The sequence below is a fragment of the Balaenoptera acutorostrata genome, chromosome 13 (assembly GCF_949987535.1).
Source record: "Balaenoptera acutorostrata chromosome 13, mBalAcu1.1, whole genome shotgun sequence".
Lineage (NCBI taxonomy): Eukaryota > Metazoa > Chordata > Mammalia > Artiodactyla > Balaenopteridae > Balaenoptera > Balaenoptera acutorostrata.
The window spans coordinates 70036887-70054781 of record NC_080076.1 but is presented as its reverse complement, the minus strand read 5'-3'; the positions used below and the strand labels follow the sequence as shown (position 1 = coordinate 70054781).

The 17895-nt window shown below is 51.7% G+C and overlaps 1 protein-coding gene across 1 annotated transcript in view; it reads left to right on the top strand.

Annotated features, from left to right (window-relative positions):
- MN1 (MN1 proto-oncogene, transcriptional regulator) overlaps window positions 1–11462 on the top strand; it is a 46986-nt gene extending 35524 nt beyond the window's left edge. Inside the window, exon 2 of the mRNA XM_057527380.1 lies at window positions 8430–11462. Coding sequence (XP_057383363.1) covers window positions 8430–8611 — 182 coding nt within the window. The 3' untranslated portion in view covers window positions 8612–11462. The remainder of the gene's footprint in view (window positions 1–8429) is intronic.
- Window positions 11463–17895: the final 6433 nt, after the last annotated feature.

Below are 17895 nucleotides of genomic sequence, written 5' to 3'. Positions count from 1 at the left end.
CTGGGAGGAGTTAACATCCCCAAAGCCAATCCTGAAGCCTGGTGCTCTGGACGCGTGGTGCAGAGCTCCCTCTGCACAAGCACCCTTGATGCACCCCTGTGGACACTGTCAGAAGGAAGGTGCAGGCTGAGGGGTCGGCTCACAGCCCCCCAGCCTGTCATGTCTCGGCAGCAGGCAGGCGGGGAGTGGCCCGGGGGGTGCACAGGGCTGCATCTGTCACAGGTCGTTGGCCACGTGGCCGCAGGCGCCAGGAGAAGGAGCCTGATGGAGGCACTCAGGCCAGGGAGAGGGACCTGCCCCGTCCATCCTTGGGCTCTGGTCCTCAAACACCACCCCAGTGCCTCCTCCTTTGGGGCTGGGGAGGATCCCTGGAATTCAGCCCCCCGCCCCAGTCCCGGGCCGGCCCCCAGCTCTCAGCAGCCTGGTCCCGGTGATGCCCTTGCTGCTTCGCCTCAGTGGAGCCCTCAGCCAGTTCTCAATCTAAATGACAGCTGCCCTCAGCCAAGTCAACTCCAATTAATTTCCGAAGGCTTTCAGGGGCCTGGCTGAGCCTCTCCCCAGGCTGAGCTACCCCAGCGGCTGGAGCGAGGCCCCTTCCTCACCCTCATGGGGCCTCCCGATTGTTGGTGGGGGCCCTACCAGCCCCTCAGGAGCCCCCATGTGTGCCGTGTGCTGCCCCCCATCTGATGGGGCCAATGTGGAAATGCTCGGGCAGCGTCCATGGAGAAAGCACTGAATGGGGCCTCGGGTTGTGTCCTTGGCTGCTGTGTCACCCGGGGTCCTTCTCATCCCATCTGTGTGCTTTAGGGCCCTTTCCCCAAAAGCAGGAGTGTTGATCCAGAGAGAGAGGGTGGGAGGGAGGGAGGGGGAGGGGGAGGAAGAGAGAAAAAGATAAAGAGGGAGGGAGAGAACAAGAGAAAGAGAGACTGAGCAAGAAGGAGAGGGGGGTGGGAACGAGAGAGCCGGAGAGAGGAGGAGGGACAGGGTGTACCTGCCGTCTGGCTGCGACATTTTACTTTTTCCTGTGACTTTGGCATCAGACAGACCTGGGAGTGACCCTGGCTCTGCCACAGGCCGGCTGTGTAACTGTGAGCCAGTGACGTCCCCTCTCTGAACCTCGGTTTCCTCCCCTGTAAAATGCCCTCTCTCCCTGGGTGTTGGGTTGGTCCAATGAGATGGGCCGAGGCCCGGCCCCATAGGGAGCCTGAGGTCAGTGTATCTTACTGTCCCTTGTTTGGGGAGGGCACCTGCCTTAGCCTCCTGCCTTCTTTGAATGTAAAATCTGATCACCCCAAAGGGATAGAATGATTCAGGGGGCTTGTACATCTACTCACCACCATTCATTTCTGAGAGGACCAGATAGGCCTGGAGAGGGGGAGTGACTTACCCAAGGTCACACAGCAAACAGGTGGAGAGCTGGGATGAGAATGTGAGTCTTCATTCGCATATTTCACAAATCCTTATCAGGTGCCTACTGCATGCCAGGGCCAGAGAGACCTCGGGGAGCCCCATGGGCTTGTCTGCTCTCAGGGTCTCCATCCAGGCCAGGCTTGTCTGATCTTTACTGGTGGGAATGTTATCCCCTTCTACAGGTGGGGAAACTGAGGCTCAGCAAGCTGAGCTTGCCCAAGGTCATGGAGCTGGTGAAGGGCAGAGCTGAGACTCAGAGGGAGGAGGTAGGATTTCTGAACATCCAGGTTTCTGAACATCCCGAAGCTGCCGGGTATGGGGAAGGAGAGGGGTGGGAATTTGGGTGTGCCGTCTTCCTGCACGGTTGGTGGCATTATAGACCATCTTTGTGCCACCTGACATCTGGCTTAGAGTCGCTGAGTCCCCCAGACCCCGTCTAGCTCTCCGAAGGAGGGGACACGACCCAGGGACTGAACGTGGACCGGCAGCCAAGGCAGGGTCCTCCTTGGGGTTGTGAGGCTCTGCAGAAGGATTCCAGTTGGGGGATGGGGACCAGTTCCACTAGGGTTGGGTCCCCCACATCCCCAGGGGCGGGTTCTTGGAGATGGGCCTTTGTGTTGCCTTAAAAAAGCCTTGATCTTTGTTAACCACCGACGAGACTCTCTACTCCTGCTCTGATTGCTTGTGGCCTTTACCTGATAGAACCTGCCGGAACTCGGTGAGGACCCGGGTGCTGACCTTATCCTATTTCGTAGAGAAAGAAGCTGAGTCTCAAGGAGGAAAAGTGACTTGCCCAAGGTCGCCCTGCTGGGAAAAGTGCCAGGGACCGAGTTACAGACTTTGGTCATCTGACTCCAAAGTCTCCCCATGATGTTTTCCATCTTTGGTGGCCTGTTGCTAAGGGGCTCGGAACTCAGGATCCCCCCTCTGCCCGGGGAGATGTGTCAGCGCTTCCCTGTAGCCAGTGAGGCGGTCGCTGGTGGTGGGGTGCCATTTGCAAGCGGGGGTGTTGGAGAAACATCACCGTGAGGCTGACAGCCAGGTAGATGGTAGGAGTCGGCAGAGGTGAGAAGTGTGTGCTAGGCGGAAGAAACATCAGGAGCAGAGGGGTGGAGGTGGGAAGGGTCAGGACTTCTTCGAGAGACGGTACAGCTGAGAGGTGAGGCTGGAGGCCCAAGATGGAAGCAGGCCAGGTCATGGGAAGCTGGAGACTTTATCTTGGGGGCACTGGGGAGCCATGGAAGTTTTAAGCAGGAGAGGGGTCTGCTCTGGTTGGTGCTTCAGAGTTTCTCACCCGGCTCACAGGAGAAGATGGGTGTGTGGGTCAGCGTAGAAGCAGAGAGAGCAGCAAGGTTGTCGCTGCAGGCAGGAGTGGGGGCCTGGACCAGGGTAGGGGCAACGGGGCGGGAGAGCAGTGGGTGAATTTTGGAGGCAGGCTCTTCCCTCCCTGGTGCTTGACTCTAGGCTTGGGGAAGAGTGATGCCCAGAGCTAGCCTGGGTGTGATGGCCCGGCCTTTCTTGGAGATGGGAGCGTCTGGGGGGACATGGATGTGTCTGGGGGCCCTAAGGGACTCCCGGGCTGCAGGACAGAGGTGCTGAGAACAGGTGGCTCAGCCCTGCGGCTTCCAGGCCGGCCGGCCTGCCTCTGCTTCCGGGCCCAGTGGCCCAGCCCCCAGCTGAGTGGCAGCTGTCACAGACACCAGCGTCTTCCCCCCCACACCCCCTGCCAGGTCCAAATAAAGGAAAAACCAAAATACATTTCCCTTTGTCGGAATCTGACGAGGGTGAGCCGGCGAGAGTCATTCGCTATTGTGTTCTGGGGCCCACACTGCTCCTTACATAAGCTTCAGGTTAAAAATACGCATGGAATTCTAATTCGCCTCTCTGCCTGGGATCGCACCCCGGGGGGGCCCCCCAGCCTTGGAGGGCAGGGGGTGGGGCAGGCCCCTGGCACCCAAGGAAATGAAGAAACTGCCCCACACACAAGGCGGGTGCGTGGCAGTATTAGCTCTGCCTGCCTCCGAAGCCCTGGGCTGTTAAAGTATAGTAACTATAATAATCCTAAGAGCCCCTAACCTCTTCTGAGGGCTCATCATGTGCTGAAGTTTTCACCCATGTGATCTCACTTCATCGTCCTCTAAGCCTGTGAAGTAGGTTCCCATTTTACAGCCCAGGTTAACACCTTGCTTAGGTTATACCCTGGATTAGCACCCAGGGAGCCCCTGACCTGGGTGCAACTTGGAGCCCACCTTTGACCCCCATAATCTGGCCTTCCCTCTGGGGGGCAGAGGGACAGGAGGTGGCCCGGCAGAAGCCCCCTTTCTGAGGGTTTGAGGACAGAGTGGTGGCTGTGCGTACCACCAAGGCAGCACTTCAGCTACTGGGGCGGGGGGTGGGGCAGCTACCCCCACCCCCTCCCCCCCTGGAGCTGAGGATGCCTGAGCACGTGGCCCACCCAAACTGGAACCCATTCCCGGGGATACTGAGTGCAGAGCAAGGCAGTGACAAGGCCTGTTTTGCTGACTTTAAAGAAAAAAACTCAGCCCCCTCCATGGGTGGCACCTCCAGAAGTGAAATTAACAATGAGATGTCCCCAGGTAAAGACATGCACGTCTTTTCCCTTCTCCCTTTACCTCAGCCGTGGCCAGCCAAAGGGTCACTCAGCCGTCCCAGTTAGCACTCCAGCCAGTCGTCCCAGCCCCGCTGGTCCCTGCAGGCTGGTTGACAACCGCACAAGGCAGTCCTCCCGGTGCCGGTGGGAGTGTGCTGTGTGCTAAGCACTTTACATGGATCATTTCACTTAATCCTCGTAACTGCCTCCATGACGGCCAGTCCTATTATTTCCCCCATTTCCTAGGACTGAGGTTCTGAGAGCTGAAGTGATGCACGAAAGTCCGTGCTCCCCAAACGGTAGGCATGATCATTGTGGAACCCGTAGGAGGAGTGGAATTCCATCTGTTATTCACGCAGTCACTTTTTGGGCACTGGCTCAAGGTTCTTTCCTTCCCTTTGTGGAATTTACTATCCCCTTTGTGGATGGGGAAGCACTGAAGACAAAATCTGATGTGGTCTCATGTTGGCGGCAGGGTGAGCCCAAAGCAGCCGGTACCTGGATAGCTTGATACCAAGTCTGCAGCGATCGGCGAGGGGGTTCTGGGAAGGGGCTGGATGGATCAGCCAGGGCTTGTGCACGTGGAGAAAGGGCGGGGAGAGACTTCGGGGGGAGGAAGAGCGAGGCATCCCAGCTCCAGGCCCCGCCCCTGTGCGCGGGGACTCAGGTGGTCTGTTCTGGCCAATAGGGGGATGACCTTAGAAACGGCCCCATGGTCCTTCCTTGCTGGGCAGGCACGCCATCCTGTCCTGTGAACCGGAAGCCTCTCATCTCAGCCCCTGTGCTGCCCGGGGTGAGGCACCTCATGGTTATACGTTTTGAGTCAATGTCACCCCTGCCTCAGGAACTGACCACCCACAGGCAGGGCATCATCGGCTCTTTCTCTTGTATGGTCTCCTCCAGCTGCCTTGAGCCAGGCCCATGGGAATCACCATCCCTAAGTTACAGATGAGGAAATGGGGGCCAGCTGCCGAGGTTGGGGGACCCGGGATTCCATCTCGGCCTGACCTGTGGGGAATCCTGGGCTAACAGGAGAGGGCCTGTCCCAAAGCTGGTGACCCCTGGGCAGCTCCCTGTCCCTTGGGGTCTCAGTCTTCCCATCTGTCAAATAGGGCTGAGCGGCCCTTCACAGTCAATGCACAGGCCCCAGCTGAGCTGAACAGGCCAAACCTGCCCCTCCCCCACACAGCCACAGTCTGACAGGGGAGGCTGACAGCCAACAGTGGAAAACAGGACAACACCCATCAGGTTCTGCGGTGTCTGCCAGTGCCGGGCGCTGAGTAACTGCAGGGTCTCCCCAGCCCTGGGAGCTGGGCGAGGGGGCGGTTTTCTCTCTGGGTCCCGGTGTGGGGGCCGGCACGCCTGCTGCCCTGAGGAGCAGGGACGGAGGGCCTCTCCTGGGCCAGGCCTGGGCAGGCCCTGACTTGAGGCGGCCCCCGTGGGACTGATTGATCGGCAGCCACTCGGCAGCCCAGGGGAGCCGCAGTCCTAGGGTGTGTTGGGTCCCCCCAGCTGGAATGAATCCTGCGGGAGGATGAGTTTGGTCATGCTTGGGTTGTCAAGAACTGAAGAGTCATATTCTCTCCTAAAAACATTCCCCATGGATACCAGACTCGCTTGTTTGTTCCAGGCAGAGGCTGGGGAATCCTGTGCCCATGCTCTGTGATGTGGGGCAAGGCCCTCACCCTCTCTGAGCCCCAGGTGCCCCCTCTGAAGTGGGGAGAAGGGTCACCCAGCTGCCCGGCTTGCTGGGGGATGGAATTAGATAATACACGGAAGTGTTCAGCTGTGTGCCTGCGACGCCCTCATTAAATCCACCCCAAGTAAGAAGAGCAGCTGTCTGTGGTTTTGGCGCACGGCATGCGTTTGAGTCGTCTGTAACTTGGGAATAAAACATCTTTAGGAAATTTGGCCATTTGGAGCAGTCTGGAACCACTGCTGAGCAAACCCAGCTCCCATGAGAGCCCTAGTCCTCCTGTGTCTACCTTCCTGGTGCTTCAGCCACAGAGCAAGGGAGCCGGGTGTCAGGAGCTCACGTGTGAGTCTTGTCTTTGTTTAGCTGTTGCAAACTTTGGCAAGGGGCCTCGGTTTCCTACCTGTAAAATGGGCACAAGCATTGCTGCGTTGGCTCCTTGAAATAATGTGTGTAAAGTGAAATAAGGAACTCCTTTCAGAATTTCTCTGTCTCTCTCTCTCTCTCTCTCTCTCTCTCTCTCTCTCTGACAGATGCTACTCCTTCCCCCAATCTAGATCTCACAATGTTCAGAACAAAATTCCTTTTGCAGGTATTAAGCAGCAGGGTGTTCCTGGGAGCAAGGCAAGCGTGGGCTCAGGAGCAGAGGTGTGAGGGCTGTGCATCAGCATGGCTGGAATCCAGGGCCCACTGTGGGTGAGGGGACCCTGAGTCTGGTATCTCTAGCTAGCTGGGGTCACAGCATCCCAGCTCCACCACCTCTAACCAACTTTGGAACCTCAGGCTCAGAACCTCAGCTTCCCCGTCCATGAAATGGGTACAAAGACTCCAGTTTTATGGGCAGGAACATGCCCAGCTGGCCAATCTCAAGGAAGGGACAAGGCTTGGAGGCTTCTAGATGGCTGCAAGGACCCCTCACCTCCTGACTCCCCTCCCCTACCTAGACATGAATGACAGTCCCAGCACCCTGTCAGTGTCTGGGGATGTCTCTGTATGCCAGGACATCTGTTACAAGACCCCAAGGGAGACAGCCTCACCCCCACTTTGCCAGTGAATAGAACTGAGGCTCAGAGAGGGAAAGTGTTGGATCCCATCCACACAGTGGTGGGGCTCGGATTTAAGCCGCGGTCTGTGCCTCTAAGATGACTGTGCTACGATACTGTCTCCCAGCTTCACCGTCAGATGCAGGAGGAGAGGAAGACAGTGCCTTGTTTCCTGCTGGAATCTGCAGGCTTACACCACGCCTGGCACACAGGAGGGACTCAGCTTATTAATTGAATGAAGGAAGGAAGAGGCAAAGGAGAGAATCTTCCCTCCCAGCCCCAGCTCCTCCCAAGAATGCAGGTCCCAAAGCTGGGTGTCTCTGGGGCTCCAGGGTGGGGACCCCAAACCCAGTTAGTCACGCCTGGCCTTGGTTGCTTGGGCCCATCCCTCTGAGAGGATTTTCTCTGCAGGCCATGGCTCAGCTCTTGGGGGAAGCCTCAAGGCGGATCCCAAAGGGCGGGATGGGCGGGGTGACTCCTGCTTGGCACCGGGCCCTGGCTGGGCCTGCACAGTGTGCTGAGGAGGGCGGGCCGGTCGTGGAGTTCAGTATCTGGGTGTGCTCCCTCGGCTGGAGCTGGGTCCCCACCCCCAATTCCAGCTTTTCTCACTTCTGCTGAGTCAGAAGTTCACCATCAGCCCATCTTCAAACCCAGCTCTGTCCCATCCTGGCTGTGTGAACTTGGGCAGGTCACCTTGCCTCTCTGAGAGTCAGGCCCTGAAAAAGGAATAATGAGAATAATCATGATTCAGTAGGCCTCAGAACAGAACTATTGGTCACTGGGCAGCAGTAAATTAGAAGTCCTCTGAAATGACTGCTCCATTCCTTCCCTGACTCAGGACTCCCAATTCCTTGTTCTCTTCTAATATAATTCGTGCTAAGGTGTGAATGGTTGTCAAATTTCTTTCCTTTCAAGTGAGTCTAATCCAAACATTACTATGGTCTGTGCTGTTTCTGGTGCTGTGTGACTGAATGAGAAGGAAATTGAGGGGATTTTCATTGAGGGTGTAGGAGAGGAATAGACCCCCTCACCCTTATCACCTAAAGTCCTTTCATGCAGCAGCTGGGGAGGGGCAAAGGGCACTGGTGTGGTTGGGGAGTCCACACTCTTAGTCTCTGTGGCTCTGAGCAGTTTGGCACTGTGTAAGGAAGTTACCAGCACATAGCAGGCCCGTAGCAAATGTCTGTCTGGAGGATGACAAGAGAATGGGCTGTATTCGAGACCTGGACAATCCTCCCCTCCTCCGTTTCACTGCATCTGATGAACTCCTACACATCTGATGAACTCTTACACACCAGTGCCCAGTTTGGATATGTCTCCTCCAGGAAGCCTTCCCAACTTACTTCAGGTCCAGTTAATCTTTTGGGAACTCTAGTCCATCAGAGATGGGCAAACCCTGAGTTTATCTGGCCTAACTCTCCTATTTCCCAAGGGGGAGGGGAAAAACAGACCCAACAGGAGGTCTTCCCTTAGCTAAGGTCTCACAGCCCAAGTCAGAGATGACGGCAGGAGGACTCAAACCAAACGTCTTTAGATCTCCTTAGACCATCTTTAGGCATGAAAAGAGGGCCTGGACATGGCCTCTCTTCTGCTTCTGCCACTTTACCCCCATTAGGGCCTCCTGCAGAGTCAAGCACACAGCTAACGTCCTCTCTTCCTCCTTTCTCTGCAGCCCACGACCTCCCTCCGAACAAGGCCTCGGCAACCCAGCCCGGCAGCCACTTGCAGTGCCTGTCTGTCCACTGCACAGACGACGTGGGCGATGCCAAGACCCGAGCCTCCGTGCCCACCTGGCGGTCCCTGCACTCCGACATTTCCAACAGATTCGGGACATTCGTGGCCGCCCTAACTTGAATTGACGAGAAATACCCCCTCCCCAACCAGGCCCTTCCCTCCCCCTTTTCTCTCCTCTCCCCCCCTCCACCTGACCCCACCCCTACCCGCCCTGTTAATTTGAAAGGGCCACTATTGCTGAGTGGATGATTTTTTTTCTAGGTTGGTACCTGCTTAGTGGCATATGGACCGGAAAGGGTTAATTTAAAGGGAAAAAAAAAAACCTCAAAAAATTTTTTTAAAAAAGAAATTTGTCTGCCACGGTATGTTACCAGTGTTAACCCTTCTGCAGTTAGCAAACTTTTGCTGAAGCCTTTTTCCTGCTAGATAATTCCCATTTTTCTGTAATCTTGGCATACGTTTTTTAGATGACCTCTTTCCTTGTTTTATTTTCGTGCTGCTGTATGTCCAAGTATTGTTATTTCATAATAAGACAAGAGTTGCTTTCCTTTTTTATTCTCTTTTAGTCTTGCTCCTCCCCACCTCCCTCCCCATTGCCTGTTTTTTTTTTTTTTTTTTTTTCCTTTTTGCTTTGTTCACTGCTTATTAAAATGGAAATCCTGGAGAATAGTAGTTCTGGAATATTGCCGGGTGAGAGTCAAATTGTCATCACAATATTATATATTGACACCCAACTGTCATCAGTCAGGCAGGAGCCAAACAATTAATGCCCCCCTTAGGTATTCCGCCTGGGATTTTGTTTTGTCTGTTCCCTAAGAAAATAGAGATATATTTTTTCGTTCCCACAAACACACCCTCAGCCTTCAGCTCCGTTCTCTCTTCTGCTGGAAGCTGCCTTTCACTGCCATGGAGGTGATGACGTATCCAGTCCGCTCTGTGGGAAGGAGTCGGAATGTTCAACAGTGGTGTTTTCTCTCCTTTTCTGGGCCTCTGCACGAACGCCCAGGCTCTGAATTTTCACGCTGTGCCGAGCAGCCCTCGTCCGCGTGGGGATGGTGCCTGTCCAGCTTGCAGAGCCTCTAGAGGCTGCAGGCTCCCAGCTCTGCTACGGCCAGGTCGGCTGGGTCTTGGGTGCTGGAGTTGAAGGATCAATTCTTAGCCCTGACCTTTCCTGACATCTGTTCCCAGCCAGGCATTGGGGGAAGAAGGAACAGGACTGGGTTATCTCCCCCACGTCTCCCGTTCCATCTCCAACCTGGGCAGCCCCCCATCCCTGGGAAGGACCAGGCTTTCGCCAGCACTTTTCGAGGGGGTTGTTGAGTGAAGGAGCCCCCAGGCTCTGCCTACCAAGCCCCCTTCCTCCAAGCCTGTGTGTATCCTCTGCAGAGGTTTGCAGACTCCTGAGGGCTAGAGGAGGGAGAAAGGCACTGGAACTAGTGACTTTGATTCTTGGGCCTTTTTTTAAACCCAGGAATCCTCCCTCCCCCTTTTGATTTAATCTCAGCCTGTTGCAAAACCAGAGCCACGTCCCGTGCATCTCATGAAGGGATAACTTCTTTGAGCAGAGGTGAGGGAGCAGCTGGGCGAGCAGGGCAGCAGAGAGCAGGGCTCCTGGACCCAGCTGAGGCCTGTCACCTGGTCCTCCCAGGGCAGTGGTCAGTGGAGGCCCAGTGTTGGCAGGGGTGGGCACTTTTGGGTGCTGTTGATGACTCCCAAGGGCTTGTGTGACTCATGGGGGTGGTGGGAGGCACCCAGATTCCAGGGTGGGCCAGACAAGAAGTGACTGATATCACTTCACCCAAATCAGTAACTCTTGTAGTCGATTTCAGTTTCTGTGAACAAGCATCTTGCTAAATGTGCCATTTTGAGCCTTGTGCCCCCTCCATCCTCCCCCCGCCCCACGTCCCCAGAGTTTGCAGACCCGGCTTTTTTTAGCAAGTGACCTGAAGGCTTTGGGCTCACCGTACAACACCCACGTTGTTTATTTCAAAGAACTTTTCAGCAAAGGGAGAAGAGCGTACAGAAAAATCTGTCTCTTTCCATTCCCCCCTCCTGTCTTTCCTTGGGCCGGCTTTTTTGGCTCGGGTCTGAGTCTGGACTGTCCGAGGTTCTTGCTCGGGCAGTCTGACCAGGGTTGACCCCGGCCCCCCCAGAGGGCAGGCAGAAGCAGGTGGTGTGAACTGATCAGTGAGAAGAAAGTGGGAGCTGACTCAGCCCCGGGTTCTGCCACCAAAGGAGAGAAAAGGGGAGGAAAAGCTCCCCCCCACCCGCCACGGGCTGCAGGAGAGCCAGCCATAGTCTGAGCGAAACTCCACGCCCCCTCTGATTCCACAACGTACAGCTGTTTGAGAGCTTCATCCTTTTATTTCTTAAACAGGCATGATTTCTCCTTAATTGCTTAAGGCCGGGGAGCCAAGTGTCTTGACTTCTGTCTTTGACTTTCCCTGTGCTGAGTCCATCAGCACATGGCCATCATCTCATGGTCCTAGCAACCTCGGAAACCCCTGAAGTTTTAAACTTTCTCGCTCCCCACGACCCCAGAATTGAACAGCTTTAAAAATAGCCTTAAGCAAAAGGATGTTATTTCATTAAATTTGGTTTAATGGAGAGAATAAAAGCAGATTAAAAACACACCCAACCCACGAGACTCCACAAACACTGGTAATCGGTACTGCATAGCAAAACTCTTCGGGAAAGAATATGAAAACGTTATTGCACATGTAAAATATGAAAACTTAACTCTGCTGTGTGTTAGGCAATCCTGTAATCTTTTTGACTCTTAAAAGAAATTCATTTCTGAAATGCTTGGTTGGAAGACTGTGACAATAGCTCATGAAATTGAGTGTTATTTTTTTCTTTCTTTTTTAAAAAAAATATGTAAAGTGCAGTCTTCTGTATTCATGCATATTGTATATACCTGTATATGTTTTCCTGAGCAGCTAAATAACAATAAATATGACGTTAATGGTGACTGTGGTACATTTGTGGGCGGGGCTTGCTTCATTTTTTCTCCACCCCCTCCCCTTTTTCCATGGGTCTCTTCAAATTCCATGGGGGTCTGGATGTGCTGTAGTGTGTGTGTGTGCGCGCGCGCATGCACGTGTGTGTTGTTGCGGTTCTAAATTGGGTCATCTCAGAATTTCTCTAGTTTGCACTATTGACCTTTGGGCTGCATAATTCTTTGTGGTGGGGGAGGGGCGGCTGTCTCGTGCACTGTAGGATGTTTACCATCATCCCTGGTCTCCACCCACTAGATGCCAGTAACATCTCTTCTCCTCCCCCCTCCCTTGTGACAACCCCAAATGTCTCCAGACATTGCCCAATGTCCTGTGCGGGGCATGACCCCTGGGGCTGAGAACCACTGGTGCAGGAGGGAGGGGAGGGGCAGGGGGTGGAAAGCCATCCAGGTGGCTGTGCTGTGTGACGGTTATTCTTTTGGGTCCCGGCGTTCAGATCCCAGTAAGCTTTGTTACCTCTTGCAAGTTTCGTAGCTTCTCAGTTCCTGCTTTTCCTCATCTGTGGAATGAGTAACTCACGGAGTCGTTATAGGAGACGGTTTGTGTGGACGCAGCCCGTGGGAGGGCTCCACACGCATAAACTGTTAACGTCGCACCATGATCAGCTCACGGCACAGCTGACAGTGGTTTGGAGGTGGGCTGTTGTTCGGTGTTGGATGCTGCTTCCTCGGCTTACAGCCGTGGGCTATGGGCAAGTGGTTTAACCCATCTCCGTTTCCTTGTCTCTACAATGGAGCAAATCACATCTAGCTTGAAGGTTACTATGAGCGCTAGCTCACAGGCCCTGCAAAAGCTCTGGCTGTCCTATGGGCCACTCTTTGGGCAGCGGCTTCACTCTGGCAACTGTAGACTCAGACTTGAGGTCATTGCAGAGCCTTAGTCTACAGAGGGGGAACTGTGGTGGGGAGGAGATAAACAAGATGAGAAAATTGACATGTAACTGCGAGGGCTATATGCCCAGTAACCCATTGTGGTACAAAGGATGAATGTCACTCTGAGAGATCCATGAACCCCATGTAGGAGGCATAGGTAAGTCTTCTTCCAGCAGGTAGGATTTTGAAGGATGAACAGGAGTTCACCTTATTCATCCGAACATACAATGGACCCTAATTTGGCAGAAATTTTGTTGAATTTCTTCCCTTCAGTTTCTAAAGTTTTCTTTTTCTAAAATATTATTTATTTATTTTGGCTTCACCAGATCTTAGTTGTGGCACATGGGTTCTTAGTTGCACCATGTGAACTCTTAGATGCAGCATGTGGGATCTAGTTCCCTGACCAGGGATTGAACCTGGGCCCCCTGCATTGGGAACGCAGAGCCTTAGCCACTGGACCACCAGGGAAGTTCCTAACGTTTTCTTTATACAGTTGACCCATGAACAATGTGAGTTTGAAGTGCACAGGTCCACTAATATGCAGATTTTTTTCAGTGGTAAACACTACAGTACTACACGATCAGAACTGGTTGAATCCATGGATGCAGAGCCGCAGATATGGAGGAAACACATATAAGGAAAACTGACTGTAAATTATATGCGGATTTTCGGCTAAGGGCAGGTCAGCATCCCAAAACCCCTCGTTGTTCAAGGGTCAGCAGTATATGCAACAGCTTATTTGTTAGAATGTAAAGTTTTAAGGCCTCTATATTCACTGTAATTTGGAGGAGCTTAAAAATCTCTTCAACTTTTAAAGGTCTCCGCTCAAAGTGACAGTGGTGTGTGACGGTGTTCAGTACCCAAGTAAGGGAAGAAAAGTGACAGAATGGTGACCACTGGGGGTGGGCATTTGGGAACCTTCAGGTTGGTGTGAAATGAATGGATGAATGAGTGAAGGGATTCATGTCTCAGAGGGTTCGTGAACCAGAGGGACCACGGACTGGTGTACTGGTGGCGGGGGGAATCATGTGACATGCATGGGGCTGCAACACTGGGGTGTGTGTTGGCCCTGGGGAGGGCAGGGTGGGACTCCAGCTTCAGGCTGGTGCATCTTGCAGGTTGGAGGAATGGTTGCCTCCTCCACCAAGCGGTGACGATTCCAGAGGGCTGAGGGGCTGTCTCACAGGGGATGATGAAGGAGCAGTCAGGTGGAAGGTGGCCCTCAGCCCTTCCAGAGCTGGGAGGTGGTACCAAAAAGATACCCCATTCCACTTTCTTTTTAAAAAGATTGGAAACGGATCCCAAGACCAGAGTAAAACATGATTTCCCTAACTGACGAGGGAATTAGTAGGAAGGACCCCACTTGGGGCACCACAATTGCACTGTAAAGGAGAAAGAAAGTGTGAGAGATGCCAAGCTTTTGTCACCAGACTGGGCTGACCTGACCCGGAAGTGATTGGGAGCAAATACCCAATTCTGCATTTATAACAAAGTATCATTGGATGGGGATAAGACCCTAATATGGCAATTATAATATAGTCTGATGAGGTGTCCCAGGAACCTTGGAAAAAATTTTTTGTTGAGATAAAAATTTGCATAACACAAAACTCACCATTTTAATGATTTTAACCTGTATAATTCAGTAGCTTCTAGTATATTCACAATGTCATGCAACCATCATTGCTGTCCAATTCTAGCACATTCTTATCACCCCAAAGAGAAGCCCCATACCCATTTGCAGTCAATCCCAATTACCCTAGGTAGCCCCTGGCAACCACTAATTTACTTTCTGTCTCTATGGCTTTGCCTATTCTGGACATTTCATATAAGTGGAATCATACAATATGTGGCCTTTTTGTCAGACTACTTTTACTTAGCATAATATTTTCAAGGTTCACAGCTTTCTATGGCTAAATAATATTCCATTGTATGAATATACCGCATTTTGTTTATCCATTCACCAGTTGATGGTAATTAGGGTTGTCTTTACTTTTTGGCTGTTGCAGGAAGTGCTGCTATGAACATTCACATACAAGTTTTTGTGTGGATGTACTTTTTCAATTCTCTTGGGTATCTCCCTAGGAGCAGAATTACCTGGTCATACAGAAACTATGTTTAACTTTTTGAGGACCTGTCACACTGTTGGCTACAGCAGCTACACCATTTTACAGCTTGGAAGGAGATTTCGGTTTGTTTACTTAACCAGGGTTCCCCACTCCCCCTTTTTCACATTTAAAAAAATTGAGGCATAATTTATGTACAGAGAAATGCACAGATCCTAAGTGTATAATCTGATGTGTTCTCACGTGTCTACACCTGTGTAACCCAAAGCTCTATCAATATTATACACTGTGACACACTTCCCAGAAAGTTCCCTCCTGCTCCTTTCCAGTCACCAACCCACTCCTAAAGTAACAATGGATCGGATTTCTATCACCGTTGCTTCGTTTTGCCTGTTCTTTAATCTTGAATGTCCTGTAAATAGAATCAAACAGCCTGCACTCTTAGGGGTCTGATTTCTTTCACTCTGTATAATGCTTTTGAGGTTGCATGAGTCAGTAGTTTATTCCTTTTTATTGCTAAGTAATATTTAATTGTATGGGTATAACACAGTCTGTTTATTCATTCACCTGTTGATTTGCATGTCAGTGGTTTCAGTTTTGGGTTACTAGGAATAAAACTACTATGAAGATTTGTGTACAACTTTTTGGCTGGGTCATATAGGAGGTGCATGTTTTCCTTCTTAAGAGACTGTCAAACCATTTTTCAAAGTGGTTGTGCCACTTTGCATTCCCACTGGCAGCATCTGAGAGCTCCAGTTCCTTGTAACATCCTTGCCGACACTTGCTACTTTATATCTTTTTAACTTAGTCAGTCTAGTGTGTGTGTGTAGTGATATCTCATTGTGGTTGTAATTTTTATTTCCCTAATGATGTTTCATGTGTTTATTTGCTCTCTGTATATCTTTTTTGGTGAGATGCCTGTTTAAATCCTTTGCCCAATTATTTATTCCATGGCTTGTCTTTTTGTTATTGAATTCTAAAAGTTCTTTATATATTCTGGATACAAGCCCCTTCTCTGTGTGTTGCAAATATTTTCTCCCAGTCTGTTGTTTTTCTCGTAGTATCTTCTGAAGTGCAAATGTTTTAAAATTTCACAAGTTCCACAAAGTCCATTTTATCAAGTTTCTTTTATGGTGAGAGCCATTTGTGTCTTCCCTGGGGTCCTGCTTTCTTCTAGTAGCTTTATGGTTTTACATTTAGCTTTCACGTTGAGCTTTCTATGATACATTTTTTAAAAAATATTTATTTATTTATTTGACTGCGCCGGGTCTTAGTTGCGGCATGCAGGATCTTCACTGCGGGGTGCGGGATATTTTTAGTTGCGGCATACTGGCTTCTCAGCTGCCGCATGCGAACTCCTAGTTGCGGCATGTGGGATCTAGTTCCCCGACCAGGGTCTGAACCCAAGCCCCCTGCATTGGCAGCAAGGAGCCCCAGCCACTGGACCACTAGGGAAGTCCCTCTATGATACATTTTGATCGAGGTTTGCATATGGCATGAGGCAAATGTAAGAGTTCTATATTTCCAGAATATCCAATTGTCCCAGCATCATTGGTTGAAGAGATTTTTCCATTCCTCCATTAGACTGTTTTGGCACCCTTGCTGAAAATCATTTGACTGTATATGTGGGGGGTTATTTTTGGACCCTCTGTTCTATTGATTTAGTTGCCCCTCTTTTGCCACATGGATAAATGTTAAGCTGGGGTCACATGGGAATTTTGGTAAGCTTTCTCTGAAGAATGGACAAGAGAGGGAGTCTAGAAGAAAGGGATCAGTGTGTCCTACCATAATTCTAAAATAAACACTTTGAAAACATGACAATGTCACTGTTGCCTGATGAAGGCCCCTGGCCTGAGAACTTGTTTTTTTGAAAATGAGGTCAACTCATCTGAGAAAGATGTTGGAGACTGAGCAGCCATGAGTGGAGACATCCTCCTTGCACCAATGGAAAGGCTCGGAGAGAGTTGAGAAAGGAGTGACTTCATCACTGTGAGGTTGGGGATTGCTCAAGGCTGCATTTGAGCACCTCATGTGCCATCCTGCCCCAGACTTCCCAGAAACATTGCTCAGTCTCTCTATTTTATACGCAAAGAAACGGAGGCTCAGAATGTCCAGTTCAAGGTCATGCAGCAGGTCAGCAACAGAGCCAGAACCAAATACCCTGCCTCCCTGCCTCCTGCCACTAACTGTCCCTTGTCCCAAGACTTGGGCCCAAGCTAACTGGAGGGCAGGGCAGCTCCACACAGGAGGAAGTTTGTTTTGTTCACCTCAGTATCTGCAGCAGCCAGCACAGGGCCTGGCACACAGTAGAACCGCACCAGATACGGATCGAATGAAAGGCGCTGTTGGTGGTTCCCTCTTTTTTGCTCGAAGCCCTCCTCGCATTTGGCTGCTGTTGGGTTAATAAGTGGAGAATGGGGCTTGTGTCTGGGGGTGGGAGCTGATTGTTCAGACTCTGACTCTGGCTGATGTACACTCCTGGGGCCACTCACGGCTGTGCTCACAAAACCCACAACAGGTGATGAGTGAATCCTGTTATGAGACAGGAGAAGATAGAGGAAGGAGAAGGAGATAGAGGGTGACAAGGGATTGCTTAGGAATGCCTCCCTGAAGAAGGCCAGGGGAAGAGACAAAGAAAGTTGGGGAGCGAGCCAAGCAGATATCAGGACAGAGGGAACAGCACGTGCAAAGGCCCTGTGGTGGGAGTATCTCTGGCACGTTGGAGGAAGAGTGAGGTGGCCAGGATGGTAATGTTCTGATGGGCTGAGAGTTTGTAGAGAGGCAGAACAGCAAGGGGCTTTCAGAAACTAGTCCCCGTCCTCTGAATCTCTTCCTCTGGTGCATTAAAAGACAATAACTGAAATAAACATCCTCTTTTTCTCACCGTTCTCTCCTGGGATGCCAGAGTTTCGATTCTGACCCCACTTGCTACCTTATTACCTGGGCCTGACCTGTGTCCCAGGGTCTCTGAGTCTCTGGCTCCACTCAAACCTCACTGGTTATCAGCCGTTCAACCCACTTTATTTTGCCGATGGAAGTGATACAGAGATCTGTGTGTGCAGAGGCTGCCAGGCCCAAGGGGACAGCACCAGGGTCTGGGGATGCAGGGAAGGGGACCCCCGGAGGTTCCAGGGAATGGCTGTGGTGCTCCCTAACTTGAGCCGGGAGCTCAGCTTTAGGTATTGATGGTTTGGGGTTTCAGTACAATTTCTGGCTTGCAGGGATGGGGAGGGAATTGCGAATAATGCTGCTGCTGCTGCTGATACTGACTGCCGTTCACTGAGCACATGCCCGGGGACTTCCCAAGCATCAACCATAAGCCCAGGCTTCTTGTCCCCATTTTCTGGGATTCTAACCCAGGCCTGCCTGTCTCCCCATCCACAATTCTGCCTGTTGCTCTGCAGCCATCAGAAGGCCCTGGTCCAGCAGGGTGCACGAGGTGTGGTTTGAAC